The 21080-nt window shown below is 61.9% G+C and overlaps 1 protein-coding gene across 1 annotated transcript; it reads left to right on the plus strand.

The window, feature by feature from the left end:
* The first annotated feature begins 9028 nt into the window (after positions 1–9028).
* On the plus strand, positions 9029–20208 carry NR1D1 (nuclear receptor subfamily 1 group D member 1). The gene is made up of 8 exons (XM_044999909.1): positions 9029–9346; positions 14799–15122; positions 15475–15563; positions 16618–16762; positions 17283–17911; positions 18680–18865; positions 19364–19574; positions 19885–20208. Exons 1-8 carry the CDS (start codon positions 9055–9057, stop codon positions 20082–20084), a joined length of 2076 nt encoding a protein of 691 aa, XP_044855844.1. The 5' UTR covers positions 9029–9054; the 3' UTR covers positions 20085–20208.
* Positions 20209–21080: the final 872 nt, after the last annotated feature.

Here is a 21080-nt window from a genome sequence, read left to right on the forward strand (position 1 = left end):
GCCCGGGAGGGAACAGTGACCAACAGAGGGCAAGGGCACCGATCCTGGCCACAGCGACAAAGGCTTGTTCACCGTTTTGTACACTCCTAAGCCAAATAAGGTTTCTATGGCCCTTTGCACGCGTGTCAAATGTCCGTGCAAGCCAGTGGTGAAGCAGGCCCTGGATTTCTCTGCACTGGAGCAAGGCCCCCGGCACAAGCCCCTTGTGCAAACACTTACAAGAACGGGCTTTACCCCAGGGCCGGTGGTTTTGACCCCTGGGCAGGACGTCTGCACTGGGGCTTGCATGGTGCAGCTATATCTGAGTAGTTTCAGAGTAGCAGCCGTGTTAGTCTGTATCTGCAAAAAGAACAGGAGTACGTGTGGCACCTTAAAGACTAACACATTTATTTTAGCATGAGCCACACGTTCTCCTGTTCTTATATCTGAGTAGTTCCCCTTCTCCAGCCTCCCCCACCCAGGACAGACCATCCCAGAGCGCTGCAGGGCAGGGTCGCTGCAAAACCAAAGCAGCAGGTCGAATTAGGCTGCCAAATGGGAGACAGGACGCCCGGTTTCCTTCCCCAAACCACCAGCCCGACCCTTGGGCAATCTAGCAGGAGACCCAAATGCAGAAGCTGTTTCCTCCGTGATCTGCTTTCGAAATGGGGGGGTTGCGACATGCCTTGGGAGCAGCGTGGATGGGGAACAGCCTAGGGCCCGATCCTGCAAAGCCCGACCCACATGCTTGATTCTGAGCCGGGGGCGAGCCCCCTTCCCTGGAACGCCACCGGGAACTGAGGCTTTGCAAGAGCTGGGCTCTAGGTCGCCAGAATTTCTGGTGACGCTGCTCTGAGGCGGCTGCATCCGGCAGGCAGGAATGTGGGCTCTCTCCCAAGGCAGGCAGTGGGTTAGGAGGAACAGCTAGTAACAGGACTCAGCCTACATTCCCTCCGCCTGGCAGCTCCTGCAATGCAGAGCAAGGGGGAGGCTGCTGGAAAGCGTTCACCAGCCACCTCCGCAGGCGTTACACTGCACCAAAGCGGGGCGGGTCCCCGCGTCCTTGGGAAGGAGGGCAGGAAAGCCTTGCACGGGCTGCAGTGGAGATCCTACAAGGACGGAAAAACCCTTCCCTCGCTGCAGGCGCCTGGACAGCCTGCAGCAGGGGCTGGAGCACCCGTCCCAAGGCGTTCACACGCTCAGGGGTCACTGCAGCTAGGTCGCGGCCTGAGGGGGAGGGGGACCCCTCTTCATTGTTGTGCAAGTCCCAGAGGGGCCCTGGATGGGATCATTTCAATGCACAAGTGACCACCCCCAGCTCGTGCATCCCCCTCGAAATCCCCCCGGCCTCTGGGGAGAGGTTCTGCAGTCCCAAAGGTGACTTCAGGTTGCCCTGCTCCCAGTGCCTGCTTGTGCCAGGGCAGCCCGGGCGGCTCCCTGCACGGCCAGCGCTTCCCAGGCCTGTGTCACACGGGGTGGCCTCGAGCTCGGGCCGCAGCCAGGAGCCTGTGCCGGGCCCAACGCGCCGAGCGGGAGGGGGTGCTTCCCCGGTGTGGGAATTGCACCGCGGCAGGAGGCTGGGTCGCGGCACAGTCGGGGCGATCGGGGAGCAGGGGACGTCCCGGCAGGCTGCTCCAGGCCGACGTGCAGCCCGGGGGGTGTCCCTGGCTGGCTGAATAATTGCACTCAGCATTACAGACCCCAGTTCAGTTCCCTGCCCCCCCATCCCCATTTTGCAGCCTTGGTTTCAATTAAAGCAGCTTCTGTTTTGTAGAACCCACTTGGCGCGGTGCCTTTGTGTCTCAGGGGGGCGAGTCCCTGGTTGCCTGGTTTTTCTTCGGGGAGGGGAGGGGTTGGTCCTGGAGCTGAGCTGGCCTCAGAGCCTGTCACACGCCAGCAGAGATGACTTTGTGCTGTGGAGAAAGAGGTTGCCTGGCAAAACCTCCAGGGCTGATCACTTCTTGGCCTGGCAGCCTCGCCAGGCCCTTGGAGGAGGCTGGATTTCCTCTTCTTTGCCATGAGCCGAGACCTCACTCCCTGGCTGGAGGGGAGGGTCCCAGTCTGGGGCGGGAGAAATTGACCGGACATGTGTCAGGACCAGGGAGCATTTGCGGATTTTTCCCTATATTGGTAACGTGAAAAGCACCTTTCAGGGACCTCCCGGCCAATGTTACTGCCTGGTGCTTGTTTGCTGCGCTGAGATCCCAGCTGGAATTGGGGCCATCAGGCAGCGTGGAAGGGCCTCAGCCCTGGCTAACAGCTGAGTGAGGCTGTGAATTCAGTTTGCCCTGAAAGACAATGTTTGTTAAAGACCCCCCCCCCCCCTTGGCTGCATTTCTGCCTCCTCCAGCCCTGCCCTTTCACAGAAGCAGGCAGCAGCAGGTTTTAAGGAGGAACAGTCAGAAGGAAAAACAAGGGACCATTTAAGGTAGAATTGAACTGATGTTTGCTTGCAGGTCTGAATGTCCCCACTCCTTTTCCGCCATTAACCTCGCTGGGGACAGAAGCCACCAGGACTGGCTGTAACCCAAAGGTCCCGTCAAACGGTGGCATAACAGGACTTTCGTCAGGGCCTGGGGCCGGATCCGGAGGTGGTGCAAATCGGCGCAGCTGGTGTCAGGAGAGCTATTCGGATTTCCTCCAGCGGAGGAGCTTGGCCCGTATACACGTGTCTTTGCTACAAGGGGCCCAGAAAGGAGAATCGTTAGGGAACAAAATGTGACTGTCGAATGTCCCGATCCTTCAAATCAAACCTAAGGCGCGTGGTTTGTCCCCGGCAGATCATTTGTTACCTTCACGTGCACCCTACAGGTCTGACATGTATTATAGGGGCTGGCTGCAGGCTGGCAGCCGAGAGTCCTGCAGTCTATACCCCCCATGCCGGTGGCTCTCCGGATGGTCTCGGGCCCATCCCTTCTCTGTGCCTCAGTTTCCCCTGGGCTAATGGTCATGCCTGACCTGCTGATGAAGTGTTACGTGTTATTGTTTGTTACGGTGGGTTATTCACTTGGGGGCGGTGGAACTGGTTTGTCACAAAGCCTCTCACCGGAAGCTGCAGGCTCTGAAGAAGAGGAATTAGCTAGTCCTCGTATTGAACACCTGGCGTGCGATGGAGCCAGAGCTCCCACTGCGCGCTCAAATTGGCCTGCTCCGCGGGGGCTGACCTGAGGAACCCTTACGACGAGGAGCAGTCACCCTGGGCTCTGTGGGACGCTTTTCATCCCTTGGCCTCAAAGGGCTGTACGAGAGGCAGGTATCCTGAGCTCCAGCTGGGGAAACTGAGGCAGAGCAAGGCTTGCCAAAGGCCAGTGGCAGACCTGGCAGTAGAATCTGTGTTCACCCTCTAGTGCGCTACGGGCCCTTACTCATGTGAGCCAGCCTTTCTCTCAGGCGTAAAGCCCTTGAATCCAATGGGACTGCTCACAGGAGCTGATTCGAGGGCCTCTGATGCAGATTCGGGGAGCACTCATAGCCCCTCCTCCGAGGGTTACTCCTGTGACGGGCTTTTGCAGAGTGAGACCCCCCCAGGGGCTGTAACCCAGAGCGCTCTGCTTAATGCCAGGCAGTACAGACTCTGTACAGACTCCACTTGGCTTTGGTAGCTGCAGCATCATGTAAAAAGCCCTTTCCTGGAACAGGTTTTAATAAGATAAAGAATCTGGCAGTGGCCAGCCTTGAAGTAAAAATAGCCCCTTACGCACACAGGTGCCAAGTCACATGGCACAGCGGCTGGGCATAGCCAGGAGCTGGGACCCACAGGGCACGGAGACCCGATTCCTCAGTCCCGAAGGAGATTTACCGCCCAGTCTCCCCTTCAGCCCCAAATGCAAAAGGCCTTTTGAGGTCTGTTTTTAAGCTGCATCCTTGTGATTTCCAGCAGCGCAGCCCGGCGGTGACGGTCTCCCCTGAGGGAGGGCTAGAGGGTGGCAGCGGATCTGAGCCGAGCCTGCTTTGCTTGCAAGGTCTGGGGTGTGAAGGGACAAGTCCAGGCTAAAAGGGGATTTCCTGGTGGCACCAGCCAGGGGATTGTGTGCGCTGGGCAGGAAGCTCCGTTCAGCTCGCTATGGGAGAAGCCCGGTTCAGCTCTCTGGGGGACAGGCTGCAGCCATCCAGTGTTCGGCAACTATCTCCAGCTCCATAGGGACGCGCTGCACGATTGGGAATATTTAGATATTATTTCGATTGCAGCAGGGCCCAAAGGCCCAGTGAAGGATCGGGCCCCAGGGAGCTAGTTGCTGTGTGCACGTGTGACACTATCTTACACTGACGCAGGAATCTGTACTCAAATCCCTCGGGGACGATGGGGAGCAGAAGGTAGCCTGGTGCCTGACACCGCGTTCCCGGTGCGCCCCCCACTGGCACTGCCTCAGCGCAGGGGCTGGCTCAGGATCCATGGTGCTGTCCCACTGCTTTCGAATAGCTCTGAGACCCCGGAGGGCTGGAGCCAGTGCTCTCCGGAGCCAGCAGAAACACTCCCGTTGACTTTGGGCCAGTATTTCACTAATCCAAGGGAGATGGATGGGGCTACAATTTGGCCTTGGGCAGCATAAGGGACCCTGGCTGGAGATCCTGGGACTCAAAGCAGGGCAGAGGAGCAGCTGGTTTAGAATTATTATTTATTCGTATTGTGGTAGCGACCGTGGAGCTCCAGGTGTGGACCAAGGCCCCAGCGCGCCAGGTGCTGTACAAAGACAGAGCAAAAAGCCAGTCCCTGCCCCAAAGAGCCGACAGTCTAAGACTTGCCATTGCAAAGAGCTTGCTGATCCGTGGATGAAAGTTGCCGTGGAAATGCAAACTATCACTGGTCAGCAGCACCGTGCCTGGGAGCAGAATGTGTTCCTGCCGTCTGACAAATCGGGGGAGCGGAAAGCACCTGTCCATTGCTGTTCTTATCGCTAGACAATAAAAAGGAATGTGTAAAATGACACGTAGGAATCGGTTGTAAAACGCCAGGTCTGATACACGGAGCTCTTTGCCTCTGAGAAGCGGGTAGCTCCACCCTGCAAGCACACAGCTCCGTCTGAGGGGAACGTTCCAGTCACTCGGTACATTTCCTGCAGAACAGGTGGGGGGTGCACAAGGGCACAGCGCTGTTTTTGCGAAGGTCCTACATAAACTTTGGCGTTGGTCAGCTTGGGAGGGGGAAGGGTGGACAGGCTCAGCATACGCAGGAAAAGTCAACAACCCCTCCCTTGCCATCAGCGTTAGCATCCTGTGGCCAGATCTTGACTTCAGCGGCACTGGGTCAGTCGACAGCTGAGGATCCGGAATGTAGGGGCTGCCAGACTGGATCAGACCCCAGCACCCCGCACCGTGGCCCATCTCCAGCAGGAAGGCATGAGAACCTCACGGTGGAAACTTAGACTCAGAGATTCCTCTATCCCTGGCCAGGCTATTTCAGGCCAGATCCATCCCTGCTGTAACTCTCTTGGAAGGAATGTGGCCTCTTAATAACCCTAGTTGCCACAAGCTACGCAGGGCACCGTTGCTGAGCATTCACACAGCTCAGTCGAGCCAGTGGGAGCTGCAGCCGCTCCGCGTCCCCTGACAATCAGAGACCGTTTCTATCTAGCAGTCGAATGTGAAGCAACCGGGTTTGCCATTTTTGTTAAGCCCCAGGGTTGCTCCCAGGGATGCAGATTCCCCCCAGATCAGCCACTGAGGTCACAGGGCAAGTTGGAGGCGTGAGGGCTGCAGGGTGGGTCCCACGCTCTGCAATTCCGCTCCCGCTGCCAAGGTCACATTTGAGAAGCTGCTTCCCAGTGCGAGGGGCTGCTGCAGCGGTTGTGGGTGGCTGTTTTTTCTGTGTTGAAAATGAATAGCTTAGGTCAGGACTGATTCTAGCAGCCCTGGAACATGGGTGCAGAGGGGAAGGGAGCTCCCTGGCAGGCAGGGAGAATCCCAGGCGTCTGCAGAGAGAGCGTGAAGTGCAGCTGTGCATGCCTGAAAATGGGCTCGAGCCACAGCTGGGGTGCAGGAGCTCAGGCCAGACTGTCCCTTCTGGGCTGGGAATCCAGGCAAGTGATGGTGCACCAGGCAGGGCTGAGGCACCAAGGCCCCAGTCACTTTTCAGTCTCCCTTGCTGGAGGCAGACAGGATCCAAGGTTCACCCCGGCAAGCCCAGCCCGGGCTAGCCGGGGCACGGAGAGGTTGGCTGACTGGTTCAAGGTGACTCAGGGAAGGATTCGGCGGGGGCCTCCCTGATCCCGGGCCGGATGAGCACACGACCTCTCCACCCCTTTGCCTGCATTGAAGCCGATGGCAAAGCGCCTGTTCAATGGGCAGGCAGGCAGGACTGTTTTCCTGCACGCTCTCGATGGGTAAAGAAAACCGGCCAGGGGCAAATGGGGAGATACAAACAGTGTTGGGTATTTAGGATCCTTTCCTCCCAGCATCAAAGCAACCTCACATTGCTCAAGCGTCCGTGTGGCCATATGTTTATGAGTCATAATTAAACAATAACATGGGAAGTGGGTCAGGGTTTAGGATTTCCATCTGCGATCGGGAGGAACCTGCCGCACTGGTGCCAGACATGGGCAAGCCCATGACAAGGAATGGTGGAGAAACTCCATATAAGCCCTGCTAGTTAGTCTGAATGGCTCAGTTAAGGTGGGATTGCAGAGCAGGGCAATCTGCCAGTGACCTTGGCTATCAAGGGGTTCTGTGATGGTGCTTCAGGGGTTCCTCAGACCCACCCCTGGTTGGCCAGAGTGCCATCAAAACATCTCGGCATCAGACAGAGATGCGGCAGGGCAAGGGGCTGGAACTGGCAGTGTTTATATGGATCTAGCGTTGTTTTAAGAATTGGTTAAAATTTCTCATTCAAAAAAATGTTTCTGACCAAAATGAGCCTTAAAAACAGAAATAAAAAAAAATTTCCTTGCAAGTTTTATTTCTTTCAACATTTTTCAGGTTTTCATTAAAAAAGCAGATAAGTTTTTGCCCCAAAAAGTCAAAAAATCTCCCTTCTCGAATGTGTATTTTCTTGGACATTTCTTAATGGAAAATAGCAGCATTTTCTGACCAGTTTTACTGGCATTGGTATCTCTGGCTGGGTGAGGTGTGGGGCGGATTTCAGAACAGAGGCTAAGTGGGTTTTTAGCCCAGACAATGCTCTGAACCCTCGCTGAGTGTGACACACCCTACAGCTTGAAGCGAGAGAAATAACTAACTCCTGGAGGAAGTCCCAAGGTAGGCGCAACGAGACAGGTTTGCTACGCCCAAGAAGCGCATCTCACACATCAGCCTGGGAAATGTCTCTCCTGTCAACAGCCCTGGCAGCTTTCCCAGCGGGCGAGCACAGGTGCTATTGAGTTGAGGAACAGTTCCTTGAAGTTTCTGCCCTTCCTGTAATGACTCGTTTTAAAGAAGGATCTTTGCTGGTGTCACGGGGTAATCTGTCTTTGTTTTGGCTGTGGACACATGTTGCTGGTTGCACATGATATGGCTGCTTGGAAGACCATGAAAAAGATCTGGCTCTGGCTCTGCCTCTGCTGATTTGGGATGGCTCTGCCAAACGTGATGAATACTGTGACCTAGTTACTGGGGTGTTTACTGCGTGGCTACACTGGAGTAGATCAACAGGGCTACCAAGGAAAACAGGCAGGCAGGAAAAAGAACGGCTCAAGAGAAGCCAGCTCTCAGCAGGTCCTTAAGACTGTTAAGGGACAATGCTGGAGCCAGTAGCTTCGAGCATTCTGGCTCTCTGGCCAGCAGGACTGGGTTGGGCCAGTCTAAGAACAGAAGAGCTGAGGGAGGGTTAAAAGGACATAGGGAGGGAGCCACTGGGTGTCCCAAGAAGGCAGGTCTGCCTAGGTCACCGTCAGGGATGCTGAGCTGTTAGTCAGGCCACTAGATTGTCTGGTGCTTTAAAATCCCCTTTTGTCAACATGCTTTGTCCCGTGGGTTTACGGAGCTGCCTGGCCACCATGTTCGCCACTGGGCCCAGACTCCCACAGAGAAGAACTGTGAATGCTGAACTCAGCTGGACCTGGCTTGATTCCCACGGCACTGTAGCCTGGTCTAAGAGTGGGAGAACTGTGAAATTCCACCCAGGACAGGGAAAGGTATGAGGGCTGGAGGGAGGGGGGGCGCATTGGCACTCACGGACACCAGAGAGTCCTGTCCTGTGATTCAGGAACCTACAGAAGGAGCAAATCAGAGAACTGCTGGTTCCTGACCCTTCAAGGACTGTATCAATGGCGATTATTATCCACAGCAGGACCGTTTCCTCAGCTGGACAATAAACAACTTGTTCTTCAGGTGCTAGCACTTATTTCCCAACAACCGGCCTGTTGAAATGTGCCAAAGAACCAAAGGCATCACCGTTAACGCTCCCTGACCGACATCAGCGCTGCAGCGGCGTTAGCCTGGCATTGCTACGTGGCACTGCGCACCTACTGCACACACAGCAGTGCGGGGAATCCAGATCTGGGGCGGGGGGAGGGGTCCCTCGTTTGAAAGCGTGGTGAGGAATCTGCCCCATTTTCTTTTGCATTTCACCGGACCAGGCTGGTCAATTTCAAGTTGAGGCTAGAGCTCACTTTGCTTGTAATTGTGCCTTTGGTAAAACGGGGGGGGGGGGGGGGCTGTGTCCCCAACACTACTGAGTCCTGTTCCTTGCTGGGGGGCTATTTGGACAGGTGAGCTGGGATGGCCGGGGGAGGGGGGGGGCTGTGTGGACGGGGGAGGGGGCCGTCCCGGCGGCCCTGGAAAACCTCCCCACTGCAAACGCACTCCTTGATTTGGCGTTTTTCACGCCCCTACCATTTGCAAGCCCAGTTTCTTCCAGGCCGCTGGCGGTTTCTGCAAGCGCAGGGCTGCGCCTCACGTTTTGAAGTCGCAGCCTCTGCTAATCTCCGCCGGGAGGGAGGCAGCCGAGCGCGGAGTCACTCCCCAGGAATTCACATGCTCCAGCCGCACACGCGCCTGCAAAGCAGGGCTCCGGGGCACGGCCCCGGGAACTACAAGTCCCGCCAGCCACCGGGCTGGGCAAGCGCCCTGGCCGCCGGCTTCACGCGCCCGCTGCTCGCCGAAAGTGTGTCACTGGGGCACGAGGCTCTCCCCGGGAATCACATGGTGGATGCTCCGGAGCCGCGTGCTGGGGACTGCGCAGCTGCGGCGGGTCCCAGGCAAAGAGGCTGGAGCCGGAGCCCTGGCAGAGTAAAATATTGCAGAGGAGCGAGAGGCGGCGGCGGCGGCGCGCAGAGCTCCCGTCCTGCCCGCGCCCCCGGCCCCGCACAGACCCAGCGCAGGCTCCGCCGGGCAGCCCCGGGCTTCCCCCGCTCCCGGGAGGGAGGTTCTGAGCCAGGCGTGGGTGCCAGCGCGCCCCTCAGGATGGCAGCTCCGGACCCCAACAACAACACAGGTACTTGGCCCTTCTGGCTGCCGCGTCCTCCCCGAGCCCGGCGTGACCCCTCCGGGGTGGGGGTGATGCCCCTGGATCCCCCCCTGCAGCGTGTGGGCGCCCCGGCCAGCCCCCGGTTCCTCCTGCCTGCGGGGTGTGAGGGCTCCCGGGTCCCCCACTTCGCTGCTCCGAGCCCCCCACCCGTGCGGTGTGTTGGGGGTGGGGACCCGGTCCGCCCACCCCGAAGTGCTCTGGGCCCCCCGGAGGTGGGGAGTTGGGGGCACTGGGGGCCCCTCCGCACGCACTTGTGGGGGTTCCCACGCTCTAGTGGGGGAGTGGGAGGGGCTCGGTCTGACCTCTCTGGGTGGAGCGGATCGGGAGGGGAGCCCCGGGCCCCCGCTGGGTGGGGAGGGGAGCCCCGGGTTCGGGTTCCCAAGCTACTGACGCTGTTTATGGGATGGGGACGGAGCCTCCGGCTCGGTCCTTGGGATCCCGCTCACGGGTAGCAGCGCAGCGACCCCCGGCCTGGGACAAGGGTTCATCCGAGCAGGGAGCAGCTCCGGCTCCCTCGCTACTCTGGTGTTAGGGGAGACCCCCCCCCAGTGCCCGGCTCCGGCCCGGGGGTGCGGGCTGGACGGAGGTGGGGGGTCAGTGGGGTCAGCCATCGCCCCCACTTCGGAAGGAGTCAGGTGGCCGCTGCTGGCTCCACAGCCTCCACCAGCTCCCGTGACCCCAGTGGAGGGGGGCGAGTTGCTCCCCACTTTTCCCTGGGGTGACATCCCGCCCCCCCTTGTCACCCCTCCCGGGGCTGCAGCGCCCCGGCCCCCCCCCCTTGTCACCCCTCCCGGGGCTGCAGCGGCCCGGCCCCCCCCTTGTCACCCCTCCCGGGGCTGCAGCGCCCCGGCCCCCCCCCCTTGTCACCCCTCCCGGGGCTGCAGCGCCCCGGCCCCCCCCCCTTGTCACCCCTCCCGGGGCTGCAGCGCCCCGGCCCCCCCCCCCTTGTCACCCCTCCCGGGGCTGCAGCGCCCCGGCCCCCCCCCCCTTGTCACCCCTCCCGGGGCTGCAGCGCCCCGGCCCCCCCCCCCATTGTCACCCCTCCCCCCGGGGCTCCCCCTGCCTCACGTGTCCCGCTCCCCGGCGCTGCCACGTGCGGACTTTGTTTTCCTCCCTTTCCCGCCCCGCCCCGCCCCCTCCCATTGGTCGCCTCCCCCGCAGGCCCCGCCCTTGGGCTCCCGTGACGTCACTCCAGGAAGACTGGCGCCGCGTCTCCCCGCCCTTTTAAAAGTAAAAGGAAGCAGCCGCGCGGGGCGGTGACGCCATCGCCGGGGCAACGAGCGGCGGCCAATAGCGTGGCGGGGGCGGAGCAAAGCGTGATGGGCAGGGCCTGGGGGCGGAGTAGCCACGTGCGGCCCGGACACGTGGAGCGGGGACGTGAGGCCGCCGGAGCCGCGGAGAACCAGAGTCTGAGCCCGGGACCCCCGGCGGGCTGAGCCCCTCCCTAGCAGGGCCGCCCCCGCCCCAGCAGGACCCCCCCCGGCCTAGCATGAGTCCCCCCAGCACAGCCCCTGCCCCCCCTTGGCCGAGCCCCTGGCCGAGGCCCCCCCCAGCAGAGCCCCTGCGCCCCTCCAGGCTGAACCCCCCCCCAGCAGGACCCCCCCGGCCTAGCACGAGTCCCCCCCAGCACAGCCCCTGCCCCCCCTTGGCCGAGCCCCTGGCCGATGCCCCCCCCTGGCTGAGTCCCCCCCCAGCAGAGCCCCTGCGCCCCTCCAGACCGAGCCCCCCCCAGCAGGACCCCTGGCCGAGCCCCTGCCCCCCCCCCAAGCTGAGCCCCCCCCCCAGCAGGACCCCTGGCCGAGCCCCTGCCCCCCCAGGCTGAGCCTCCCTCCCCCCAGTGGGACCCCCAGCCGAGTCCTTGGGATGTTGTGCCAGGGTTGAAATAAGAACTAGATAAGTTCTGGGGGGGGGCAGGTCCGTCAGTGGCTACTAGTCAGGGATGCAGCCCCATGCTCTGGGTGGCCCTAGCCTCTGACTGCCGGACGGACGCTGGGACTGGACAGCACGGGGTGGATCACTTGATGTTTGCCTGTTTTGTTCATTCCCTCTGAAGCACATGGTGTTGGCCACTGTCAGCGGACAGGGCTCTGGGCTAGATGGACCACTACACCCCTCTCTCTTATCTGGCTCCCGTCACTAGCCTCTGGGGGCCCCACACTTTTGGGTGTAGTTATGCTGAGGGGGGCAGGTCAGGGCTAGTTTCCCTAGCATAGGGATGGGATCTGGCACAGAGGTTAAGGGACTTGCCCAAGGTTACATATGAGTCTGGGAGAGCAGGGAATTGAACCTGGGTCTCTGAAGTCCTAGGCTACGATCCTGAGCCCTGCATGTGCCTTACTCTCTGCCCTATAGCCAGGCTCCATGTGCTGCCCCCAGACGAGTCTCCGGGAGGGAGTTTTGCCCCACAAGAAGGGTTGAATAAAAGTTGGAGCGCAAAGCGGTTGCCATGGTGACTTTGTCACCCTGGACGATGACCGTCTGACTACGGGGCTCACTGCCCCGCGTTACCTGTGGGCAAGCTGGCTCCTGCTGCGGGTGTGTGTACCAGCTGTGCCCTGCGAGGGGGGACGACACATGGCCCCAAGAGCGTGTGTGATAATAGCACAGGCCACGTGTCGAGGTGCTCCTGACTCATCTGCAGGAGGCTGGTATCCTCAGCAGTCCTGCAGCCTGGGCGGGCAGCGAGATTTCAGCGCTCACCGTTCACCCCCGCCACCCGTGTGCCTCCCACACGCCCCTTTGGACAGGTACCAGCCTCGTCCGCAGAGCCCTTCCCGAGGCCAGAGGCAGCCTGGGGAGAGCTGGCTTTTGGGTGTGGTGAGGGAAGCGGTTGGGGTTTTGTGACCTACTTCCAGAGCTCCGTTTCCCAATCTGTTCTATTTAAAGACAAGGAAACAAATGCACCAAAGCTGACGCTGCAGCTTGAGAATGACTGGAGCGAGGGGAGGGATTGGCGGCTGGCGTAGCAGACATTGCTCGTCCCTACACATACACGGCACCCTCTGCCTCAGCCGGGATTCCCCACCCCGCCCTGCTCCCTTGTTGAATTCAAAGCCTTCCCGATTACGCCTCATTTTAAAAAAAGCCAAATGATTTGTAATTTTTCCACCTTGTCCCTCCTTCAATGCCAGCCAGTGCTGAGGATTCTCAATGCAGTTCACAGGGGGCTCTGGTTTTCCTCCCGCGTTCTCTATTTATAGCTCTTGGGAGCTCTTTTCCCACTGGAAAAATCCTGGCAGGAGATATGGTCTCCCCCTTGATCCAGCGTCTCCTCCTCTTCCTACATGCCGAGAAGCAGCAAGGTGCAGAGTGTGTCCGGGTGCCGCAGGGAACAGCACTCAGCTAGGGGCACAGTTTCTTTCCCCCTTGTGTTGTAGGGAGCAGGGCTGGCGGCGTTGTCGCCTCGGCACTTGGCAGGAGTCAGTTTTCTCCCTCGGTTTGGGCCGGGTGCAGACTGGCAAACCTTGACTTTCATACCCACTGACACCAGCTATGGGGCAGAGCTGGCCCGCTGGCTTTACAAGCCGCTGGCCTCACCTGGCGCTCCTGGGCTTTTAACAGTGGCTAAGTGAACGTTTCCCCGGTGAGCGTTTAGCGACTTAACCCCTGGCATTAGCCGCTCTCGTGCAGACGCCGCGTGTGTGGGTGGCTCGTACGCCTTCCCGGGCGGATGAGCGGAGAGTTCAGTGATCCAGACCTGGGTCCTGGCTGCGTTCCTAGGGTCAGGAGCGGCAGTTGTTGGGCTGGAGGGAATAATGACCAACGGGGATGAGACCTGGTGCAAAAGCAGATCACCCACGTGATCCTCCCTGCTTGTTTGTGGTCAGTTTTGCAATGATCCTGTTTTTGCAGGAGGCTTCCTGGTCTCCACAGTATTCGTGGCTTGGCAGACGCAGGGCATGGAGTCCCACTGCCTTATCGCTGTAGTTTTTCCTCTTAAGTGGTTTGGGTTTTCCCCAGTAACCTCCCCACCTCCTCCCCCAGCGCTGCTGGCCGTGACATCTGCTCCCATCCCTGCCTCCCAGGGCCCCCTTGGCCGAGCTCCCGGTGCCCAAGATCTGGCTCCCTTGGCTGCCTGCCTGGCCCAGTGCTTCAAACCCTTCCCTTGTGTGGCTGGGGGCCCAGCTGAGCCTCCCTCCCCAGCCCGCAGATGTAGGTCAGCGGCAGCTGGAGCATTTCAAAGCTCCAAGGGGAAAGAAACGGGGGAGCAGGGCGAGGAGGAAGCCATGACAGACACGGGTAATTGCAAATCACCGGCGGTGCCTGCAAACCTGGCTGCCTGGAAGGGCCCAGAAAGGGTAGCCAGATCTTCGGGGGTGGGGCGTGGATGGACAGATGGACACACACACACACACACACGGACACACTCCATGCACATACAGCCCCCCATGCATGCCCCACGTACCCCTCCTGCGCTCAGACACGCACCCACCCTCTGTCCAGCCCCCTGCGCGCACCCACCAGCCGAGACGTCAAGGGCTGTTTTTCTAGGCGGGTTATTGAGCGTAACCCCTGAGGGGAGGGGCTGCATTTCCGGTGCTCCCCATCTCCCCCGGCTGCTCCCCCCACCCGCGCTGCCGCTGCCTGACCTTGGCATGCCTGCTGCAATGCTGCGGTTTTCTACCTGTGCCGCTCAGCACTCGCTGCAGCCTCCGCAGTGCAGAGAGGGGAGCTGCAGCTAAGGGACCCGGCAGGCTGAACCTGGGCGGGGGAGGGCTTCCCTAGCACAGAGACGGGGGGGGGAGGTCGAGAGAGCGTCTGCCCCAGGGAGGGCTCCAGGGTGCATCCCGGGGGGAAGGGGGGGCGGTGACACTAGACTGGCCGAGGCTCAGTAGAGATTCCTGCAGGGGACCAGGTGCCCCCAGCAGCAGTTCTGCTGCTCTGTCTGTCACGGTGCTAACGGAATCCAGGTCCCCCCCACTGTGCCCCTCATCCGAGCACCGTCGGGGCCTGTCTCAGCCACCCCGGGGCACCCTGGCAGGCTGGCTGCGAAATCCGCCCTGAGGCCAGCTGGGCTTTATCTGCCATTGGCTCGCTCCAGGGGCCAATCCCGTGGTCTCTCCGTGCCTGATTTTCTCCATGGGGGTGTGTGGGAGGGACAGGAGGGGGGTTATGGCTGGGGACTGGCCCCAGGCCCAGAGCAGGGGTGGCACAGACAGGGGCAGAGAAATCTCGCCCTCCCCTCGCTGTGCCGTGATTACCTGGCCCAGAGACCTGCCAAACTCATTTCACGCATGGGCCACCGCACGGCCGTCGGGTGGGAGCAGTGTTTGGTCACGGCTGGTGCCCCCTAGATGGTAAAGGCCCCGTGTCCCATTCCCCCCCCCCCGAGCCGTCTCGTCTGGGGAGGCCCCCCCCCAGCACTCACCTCGAGGGGGCGGCGTTGCCCTGGTCTCAGCTTCTCTCTCTGTCTCCCCAGGCGGCGTGATCAGCTACATCGGCTCCAGCGGCTCCTCGCCCAGCCGCACGAGCCCCGTCTCCCTGTGCAGCGACAGCTCCAACGGCAGCTTCCAGTCCGGCTCGCAGGCCTTCCCCTCCTACTTCCCGCCGTCGCCCACCGGCTCCCTGACCCACGACTCGCGGCCCTACGGCGCTGGGCTGCAGGGCTCGCGGGAGGATGGCTCCCCTTCCTCGTCATCCTCCTCCTCGTACGGCTCCTCCGGGACCTCCCCCGGGGGCCTGCAGGTCGCCATGGACGATGGGAGGCGCATCTCTCCCAGCAAGACCACCAGCAACATCACCAGTGAGTGCTGGAGGCGGGGTGGGGAGACTGGGAGTGGTGGGGGTAGCTGTGGGTGGGCACTGGGGTACCTGTGGTGCCCTCCATCCCTGGCTGGAACTCACAGTCTGCCCTTGCGGTGGGTCCTCCCCGGACCCCCTGTCCTCCCCAGCATGGCAGGCCACATACCTGCTGGGGATGCCGTGCCCACTCGAGAGCGCCCCCGTCTGAGCAGCGGTGGGCACAGCAGCTACACCGGCCCCAGGACAGCTGCCCGCCACGCAGGAAGGGAGACGTCCTGGCTGCCCCCGGGGCTGGCTCCTGGGCAGGGCTGGGTGCCGCAGCCGCTCACCTGGGTGTCTCTTTCCCCTCCCAGAGCTGAACGGGATGGTTCTGCTTTGCAAAGTGTGTGGAGATGTCGCCTCAGGCTTCCACTATGGGGTCCATGCCTGCGAGGGCTGCAAGGTAAGGGGGCAGGATGGGACAGGGCAAGGGGAGCTGTGGCGACAGGGGCCAGAAGCGCTGCCGGGGGCTCCTGCTGTTCCCGCCCGAGCGGCTCAATCTGGGGAGGGAGTGGGACCAGTGCCCCAGCACCTTGTTAATGTATCACCCCCCGTCTGCCCCTCCAGCCAGCCAAGGGACTCGGGCACGGTTGGCACCGTCACACCTCCCCAGACGAGGCCTAACTATTCCCAAGTGGCTAATGATGTCGGGGGCCCTGAAGTGGCCGGGATTTCACAATACCGTCTGGCCTCTTTGGGAGCCTGACTGGAGATGCCTTAAAGTCACGAGCCACTTGTGAAAATGTCCAGTCACTGGCCTTTCACGGGATTTATCGTTGGTTATTTCTATCCTCAAACTTCCGTCGCCTCCGTTCAAACTTGGCTTCGTTTCTCCTTCCCCTTCTCTCCCCCCCTGTTCTCGGCGGGGCCCAGAAAGCAGCCCGTGTTGGATGTTTGGGGTCAGGCGCTTGCTTTCTCCAAGAACGCTGTGGGGGTTTGGCACTGTTGGGGGAGACCGAGCCTGTCGTTGGCTCCTGCGTAACTCGCCAACATCTGCGACTGAACAGAAACGTTCACTGCTGGAGCATGCCAATGCTCGGCCCCGAATGATCATTGTTCTTGGGTCAGGACGATGATCGGGGCCGGGGGGGGGATGGAATCGGCGGCTCCTCGGGAATTCTAGGCAGGGCTCTGGCGACTGGGCAGCACTTGGCTTGTTCATAGTAAGCCTGGCACTGAAGGTAGCTTCAGTTGAAGGAAACAATTGTCTGGATTTTATTTTTTCCTTGAGCTTTGTCATTTCTGCTGGCCGGAAACAATTTCTCAAATACGAACCCCCCCGGTGGCAGGTCAGCGTGGAGGAGCATGTGGCCAGCCCCCAGGGCAGAGCTCCATCACAGAGGCGGGGCCTTGCATCTCACAACGTTTTCTATCGTCCGCCTTCCTTGCTGTTTGAGATTGCCTGGCTCTGCCTCCCCCCGGCTCACCCCGTCTCTCTCTCTCTCTCTGTGTCTCAGGGTTTCTTCCGACGCAGCATTCAGCAAAACATCCAGTACAAAAAGTGCCTGAAAAACGAGAACTGCTCCATCATCCGGATCAACCGGAACCGGTGCCAGCAGTGCCGCTTCAAGAAATGTCTGTCGGTCGGCATGTCCCGGGACGGTGAGTTCCCACCCAGCGTGGGGGAGTTGAGGGGAGCAGGGCAGGCTGCCCCCGGCACTGTGGTGTCCCCCCCTCCCCCTTCCATAAGGGCATGTCCGTAGCAGTGTCTGGCTTCTACGCACTGTTCAAATCACACATCTTCCACACCCCTTTATTCGTGGTGCCTGAGAGGCTGCGGTCAGGGATCGGGGCCCTGTTGCGCCAGGTGCTGCACGTCCATGAAATCCCTGCTTCAAAGGGCCCGTGCTGTCAGCCAGGAGGTCACTGTTGATTCCTCTGTTTTACTGGGCATGTGGCTGGCCCCACGGACACTGAGTTGGGCCAGGGCGTGTGTCAGTGGCTGCGAGGGGGGGTGGATTGGGGAGATCAGCTTGCCCTGGTGCATGGTGGTCTGGAGGCGCCTGGGTCGCTCAGCGCAGCTGCGGAGAGTGGGGGGCGTCTGCTGGAGTCTGGGCTCCCTGGGTCAGGCTCTGCTCCGCCCCTTGCTGGATGCTAATCTCCACCCCCCCCGTTTCTGCAGCCGTGCGCTTCGGGCGCATCCCCAAACGTGAGAAGCAGCGGATGCTGGCGGAGATGCAGAGTGCTATGAATAACATGGCCAACAACCAGCTGAGCGGGCAGTGCCCGCCGGAGGGCTCCCCGCTGGGGCACCCCCAGCCTGCCAACCCGCTGCCGTGCCATCAGCCCCAGCAGCAGCTCCCCGGCTCCCCGCCGCAGCAGCAGCAGCCCTGCTTCTCCCAGTTCCCCCAGCAGCTGACGCCCCCCCGCTCCCCCAGCCCCACGGAGGCCATGGACGACGTCATCTCGCAGGTGACCAAGGCGCACAGGGAGATCTTCATCTACGCCCACGACAAGCTGGGCACGGCGCTGCCACGGCCCTGCGACAACAACGCCCTCAACTGGGAGAACCACCGCTGTGCCAATGGCTACCAGGGCAACAGCCTCTATCGCCACGACAACAACAACCTGCCCCATCCCGAGGCCTCCCGCTTCCCCGCCTGGCACTACAGCTCCCCCAACGTCTGCAACCAGAACAACATGAACAGCCACCGGCTCTGCCCCACCGGCTACCCCTCCTTGGCCCAGGAGGCCGAGACCCCGGCAGGCCAGGGCTGCCCGTGGCAAAGGGGCACCAAGGACATCCTGCTGGTGAGTGCCAGAGCCCCACGCGGGTAGTTCCAGCTGGGAGCCCCCCCCGACGCCTCAGGGTATTTCTAGCCTCTAATCCCTAGTAATTGTCTTGTCTCTGAGGCCAGAACATCAGAGCCGTCCCGTCCCTCCCAGGGCAGAGCTGAGGTGGCCTTGGTGGGGGGCAGAAGGGGATGTGGCATTTAGGCCCCAGAGTCACTGGTTTTTCTCCCTTTAAGAGGGGGAGGAGTTGTGCAGGGATTGGCTCCTGCTGGGTCCCAGTCGCTGGGCTCTGGTGCAGTCAGGGAGGCTGGGGTCTGGGGCAGTGAGGGAGGCTGGGGTCTGGGGCAGGGATCTGGTGCAGGGAGGGAGGCTGGGGTCTGGTGCAGGGCTCTGGTGCAGGGAGGGAGGCTGGGGTCTGGTGCAGGGATCTGGTGCAGGGAGGGAGGCTGGGGTCTGGTGCAGGGAGGGAGGCTGGGGTCTGGTGCAGGGGTCTGGTGCAGTCAGGGAGGCTGGGGTCTGGGGCAGTCAGGGAGGCTGGGGTCTGGGGCAGGGGTCTGGGGCAGTGAGGGAGGCTGGGGTCTGGTGCAGTCAGGGAGGCAGGGGTCTGGTGCAGGGATCTGGTGCAGGGAGGGAGGCTGGGGTCTGGTGCAGGGATCTGGTGCAGGGAGGGAGGCTGGGGTCTGGTGCAGGGATCTGGTGCAGTGGCCCCGGTACAAGGAATGGGGCTGTCTGGGGCTGGGGACCAGCCCTCTTGCTCCGTATCTGAGGTCGCTCCCCGCCCCCCAGGCCTGCCCCATGAACGCGCACCCGCACGGCAGGAGCGGCCACACCGTGCAGGAGATCTGGGAGGATTTCTCGCTGAGCTTCACGCCCGCCGTCCGGGAGGTGGTGGAGTTTGCCAAGCACATACCGGGCTTCAAGGACCTGTCGCAGCACGACCAAGTGGCCCTGCTCAAAGCCGGCACCTTCGAGGTAGGTCCGGGGCCTTCCCTTCTCCCACCAGCTGCCCTGACTGGCAGTTCCCAGGGGCCCCTCGGCGCCGCCAGCCCCCGCGGGGGTGTTGCCCTGCGGTCGTTAGCAGGGGCTGGGCTGCAGGGGCGCAACTGGGGGGAGCCGGTTTCAAAGCAGCCCATGAAACCACAGCCTTGTGGCCTCCCCGAAAGCCAGTTACTGGCCGAGAGCTGCTCCCTCCGTCTCCCCCCCCCCCCAATCTCCTGTAATGGGACCCTCTCCTTAGGGGAGGGGGGCAGCCCCACTGGGCCTTTGTTCCCGTGGCCACCCCTCTGGCTCACCAGGAGGGCAGCGCCCCTGGCCGGGTCTGTGCCAGGCCATGGCGGCCGTGCCCTTGGATCCTGCCCCCTCCGCTCGCAGGTGCCTGGTCCGTGGCCCTGCCCGGCTGGCAGTCGGGAGCCCCGTGGCCGGCGGGGTGCACAGGCCAGGCCGTCACCGCTCTCGTCTCCCCCGCGCCAGGTGCTGATGGTGCGGTTCGCCCCCCTGTTCAACGTGAAGGAGCAGACGGTGATGTTCATGAGCCGCACGACCTACAGCCTGGGGGAGCTGTGGGGGATGGGCATGGGCGACCTGCTCAGCTCCATGTTCGAGTTCAGCGAGAAGCTCGGCTCCCTGGAGCTCACCGAGGAGGAGCTGGGCCTCTTCACCGCCGTCGTCCTGGTCTCGGCAGGTGGGTCGCGAGCCCCCGGCTGAGCCACAGGGCAGAGGGAGGGCGTGTGGCCCGGGCATCCACTGCCTGCTGCTGGGGGAGCAGGATCTGGAAGCAGAGATCTGAGTGGTGCCAGGAGGCTGCGATCTCAGGCTGGGGAGGATCTGGTGCAGGGATCTGGTGCACTGGGGAGGCTGGGATCTGGTGCGGCGGGGAGGCTGGGATCTGGTGCACTGGGGAAGCAGGGATCTGGTGCGGCGGGGAGGCTGGGCTGTGGGCTGCTGGTGTTCTCCCCCAACTCACGGTGTGTTCCCCCCGCCCCGCTGGACAGACCGCTCTGGCATGGAGAACACGGCGTCGGTGGAGCAGCTGCAGGAGACTCTGATCCGTGCCCTGCGCGCGCTGATCCTCAAGAACCACCCCACAGAGACCTCGCGCTTCACCAAGCTGCTGCTGAAGCTGCCCGACCTGCGCACCCTGAACAACATGCATTCGGAGAAGCTGCTCTCCTTCCGCATCGACGCCCAGTAGGGCTCCCCCGGCCCCCGCCCCGGGACCCTCCGCAGAGAAACCCACCAGACTCTTATTGCTGTTGCTGATACAGCCAGGACAGAGCCCCCGGGGCGGCCCCCCCCTGTAAATAGTGATCTGTGTATATTGGAGTCGTGTTCTCTATCGCTGCTGCCCCCCGTGGAGGGCTGGAGCCCAGCTCTGTCTGAGCCACACGGGAAATAATATATTGAAACCAACGCCTTGGCCTGGACCGTCCCTTCCTGCCCTGGGGCGAGGGCACCCCGCCTGCTGCTCACTGCTAAGGGGGAGGGGAGAGCTGGATGCCTGGGTTCTGCTTTCTACGGGGAGAGGACACGTGGGTGGCTCGGGTCGGGGGAGCCCTGGGGGGCTCTAGCCGCAGCTGGGAGGGCCAGTGGCCAGTGGCCAGAGCCGAGTGGAGCAGGAGCTGGGAGTCCTGGGCTCTGTTCCCAGTCGCTTGCCGAGCTGGGGAGTTCCCTGGGGCGCCGGGCCCTTCAGCGACTCCAGCCTAGTGACCGGCCTGCCCCAGCTGTCGGCTTCAGCACCTTGAACGCCGGCCCCGGGCACGTGGCTGGCTGCTGCAGAGCGCCCGAGCCACCCTTCCTGTCCCCCAGGGCATGGGGCTCACGGGCTGCAGGGGCAGGTTATCCTGCCTACACCCCTCCAGACCCAACTCACGCCACGTGCTGGGGAGGACTCCGGATTCAGCCTGGGCCCTGGTTTCCTCAGATGCAAGTGGCTGATCCCTGGGAGGAGAGGGGGGGTGCAGATTCACGGAGGGAGGGGGTCTGGCTGCACCCTCGGGTATGTGTGTGTCCACCCCCACTTCCCGCAGCCAAAGGCAGAGCCGCAGTCACTGCGTCAGGGCGGCCAGGGCCAAAGCGTTGTCCTAAATGCACAGCTGCGCCCCTGCCCGCCTGTCCCAGCAGCACAGGCCCCTTCTGCCAGGGGCCTGCTGCCCCCCAGGCAAACTGCAGTGTCCCCCGGCCTCGTTAC

The sequence above is a fragment of the Mauremys mutica genome, chromosome 25, assembly GCF_020497125.1.
Source record: "Mauremys mutica isolate MM-2020 ecotype Southern chromosome 25, ASM2049712v1, whole genome shotgun sequence".
In the NCBI taxonomy this organism is placed as follows: domain Eukaryota; kingdom Metazoa; phylum Chordata; order Testudines; family Geoemydidae; genus Mauremys; species Mauremys mutica.